A 3,384-nucleotide genomic window follows, 5' to 3' on the forward strand; every position below is an offset into this window, starting at 1 on the left:
TATCACTCACACACACTCTTTTCTTTGTACGACGGCCTGTCTTTTATTATGTTTTTATATGTCGCATTCACACTCACACACAGACATACATCTTTAACGTCACAATAAATATCTCTGTTATTCATTTCATACGGTTGCCTTCTATCGTTTCTTCATTACTGGTATTTACGAATTCACATATGTTATCGTAGTATAACATATTTTGTATATCATCATTGATATATCATTTTGTGTTCGACCGTGTGACGCGTTTAAAATAAAAGGAGTTCTCCTGTTTTTCCATTCGTCACCATTTCTCCTTTTATGAGTTCGCACGGTCGTTCTTACAATAGGAATGGATAAATTCACTCTTTTTCTGCTTTATTTGCGCCACAGACCTGGTAAATCCGTTGCTTCTCAGGGCTGCCTCAATAAGGTTGTTGGGTGAATCATTTCGGCTATGTTCCAAACTCTTAGGAACAATTCTATCGCGATAGTCTTCCAGTTTCTCGACATCTTCGCCGCGCTGTTTACCTCTATTTTATTGTTGTGGATGCATGTGTGATTTGTTTGTGAGTACAGAGAGAGATGGTGAGAGAAAGAAAGAGAGAGAGAAGAAGAAAGAACGAAGAAATGATGGGACATAACAGGAAAGAGAGAAAAGTAAATTGAGACAGGGAGTGGAGCAAGAAGAGGGGAAGAGAGAAGAGCAAGCGGAAGAGAGAAGAACAAGCGGAAGAGATAGAGGAAAGAGTTCGTGAATACACAAAGGGCGAAGAAACGATGGAGATGTTAAAGGAAGGAGAGGAGACAGTAAATTGAAACAAAGAAGGAAGCAGGAATAAGTTGAAACAGAGAAGGAAGGAGGCAGAACAACCTGAGGAGAGAATCAGGAGGAGGAGGAGGAGAGAAGGAAGATGGTAAATATGGGACAATGAACTTTTAGTGAATATATCAGGAATGGTAGCAATAAATCCCGCTAATTTTACACCAATGAGCCCTACCACATACTTACAGCCAACAACCAAATTCTGAATCGAAACTCCGAATTATTATCTTTATGCACACACAAAATCTTCAAAACACTAAATCATTTCAAACCAATAGTTTCCCTAACAGCTAAACAGAAAAAATACCTCACCACCTTATTTCTCCCATCTTCACCTTCACCATAAACTACTCCCATAATACACATTAAAATAGATATTACAGCACCATATTAGCCAAGTGATGCAGAAATTATCTAAAAGTTACTAAATTTTCAACAAAATTTCCCAAAAGATTAAGTCCACACGCCAAGAAATACACAGATATATGCAAGGAGGGTAGAGGACTAACCTGGTTTAGAATTTCTTGCCTATTTTTATAATGTCCACTTTTTGCATATTTTAATAAATCCAAATAATATATTATAAAACAACCACACTTGAAACCGAATAGAAGAGATATTTACGTTTTTTTTTTAGCCTACATACTTCACCTCTCAAAACACAAAGATTAAAATTTCTCGATAACAGTCAAATAATTTCAAGAACAATGACCCCCTAAAGATAAATACCAACAACATTTACGTTTTCACTTGTAAACATTAAAACGTGGAGGCGCGTGGCTTAGTGGTTAGGGTGTCAGCATCATGATCGTAAGATTGTGGTTTCGATTCCTGGACCAGGAATATCATCAGTGTCGATATTCCGTTATATAAATGTACAAGTTCCTACACATACCTATACTAGCAGAGCCGTCGCACAGCAATATGTATACATACTTGAAAAATATACAGTAAAAGTAGAATTTACATCTTTCTCTTCAACCACAAAAACGTCAGTATTTTTAGAGTTTTTAAGGTGGCTTTTAGCGCCATTTGGCGTCTATTTTCAGCGCGTGGAGAGGCGTTTTTGCCAATCCCTTGTTACAATTATGTATATAATTATTATTATGTGTGTATATATATATATATATATATATGTGTGTGTGTGTGTGTGTGTGTGTGTGTGTGTGTATGTATATGTATGTATGTATATATATGTGTGTGTGTGTGTGTGTATGTATGTATGTACGTACGTATGTATCTTTTCATTACTTAAAGTAAGATAAGTTTTCATTTCAACATCCTAATGTTTTTATTTTCTTTCTTTATAGTATAGTGGTTTAAATCGTATGTATTTTACCCTTTGAAAATGAGTTTAGATCAGACCCCACATCATGAATTTAAAATGGCATTTTCAGCATGAAATTTTTTACTCCGGATCAATGTTCATTCATTGAAAAATGAAGCTTGTAATGTCCGGATATACCACCGACGGTTGGATTTTTTTTTATTGCAGTAACCATCGGTGAATGTGTGTTTTTGTTTTTTTTTACAACATTATTCTTAAAAGAAAATATTTCTATTGATTAAGAAGTGCTTTAGACATTGGCTGTGTCTTACTGAATTTGTTCAAACTAATTGATTAGTTGGCTTTTATTACTATTTCAATGTTAGAATATTTCTTAATGCTCAAATCTGAATTCATGATTAAAAAGTTAGTGAATTTTAATTGAGATGGAGCTTCAGTTTTCGCTTCTATAAATAATTTCAATTCGACTTCCCTCCACTGTTTTAACCCTTTCGGCCCGGCTGGTACATATTTGTACCAGTCAAAAATTTTACAACCTGTGTGATGCAGTATAGTACCGCTCCGATTTTTCTGGTAAGCATATAGCGGCAGATCGGTGTGTATGACACTATAATGACAGCCCAAAAGGCTCGCATGTGTACAAACCCCACGTCATTACTGACTTGAGAAAAAATTCTGGAGAAAAATTCCGGGTTGAAAGGGTTAAGGAAATAACTTATTTTATGAATTTAAAACAATCATATTAAAAAATATGTCAAAATGCTTCTGAAGCAAAAACTTCAACGTTAATGATGGGTAAACTGAGTTAACATTAAATGGAGAATCTTGAAAATTTCAAAAAAAGGAAGAGTTGGTGTTTGAAGATAAGAAATAGATAGAAATACTTACAGGCGAAAACAATGATTATGGTTGCAGCTATTAACGTTCCAAATAAACAGGGTACAGAACATTTTATATTTTTAGTTGATGATATTAACATTTTCCTGAAAATAATTGAATAGAATAATAATAACAAGCAGAACTTGTGGAAACTCCATAGTGTAAGTCAGTATATTTGGAAACATTGTTATTATAGTACACATAAGCAAGGAATTTCAAAAAATTCTTTTGAAATTCAGCCATTTAATTAAAACTACTTTCAAATATAAACCAAGTGAAGTTAGAAAGCATTGCTTATTTTCCTTCTTTTAATATGTTTGGCAGATATGATGTGCTTTATACTTTGAGAGAAAAGAAAATGAATTGAAATAATAAAATATATTCGCATATATATATATATATGTATATA

At 33.7% G+C, this 3,384-nt stretch overlaps 1 protein-coding gene across 1 annotated transcript in view; it reads right to left on the reverse strand.

Moving 5' to 3' along the window:
* LOC106876244 (carbohydrate sulfotransferase 11) overlaps positions 1-3,384 on the reverse strand; it is a 29,559-nt gene that overhangs the window by 13,982 nt on the left and 12,193 nt on the right. The window contains exon 2 of the mRNA XM_014924732.2: positions 2,985-3,079. Within this exon, the coding sequence (XP_014780218.2) occupies positions 2,985-3,075 (91 nt within the window). The 5' untranslated portion in view covers positions 3,076-3,079. The remainder of the gene's footprint in view (positions 1-2,984; positions 3,080-3,384) is intronic.

Source organism: Octopus bimaculoides, chromosome 3 (assembly GCF_001194135.2).
Source record: "Octopus bimaculoides isolate UCB-OBI-ISO-001 chromosome 3, ASM119413v2, whole genome shotgun sequence".
In the NCBI taxonomy this organism is placed as follows: domain Eukaryota; kingdom Metazoa; phylum Mollusca; class Cephalopoda; order Octopoda; family Octopodidae; genus Octopus; species Octopus bimaculoides.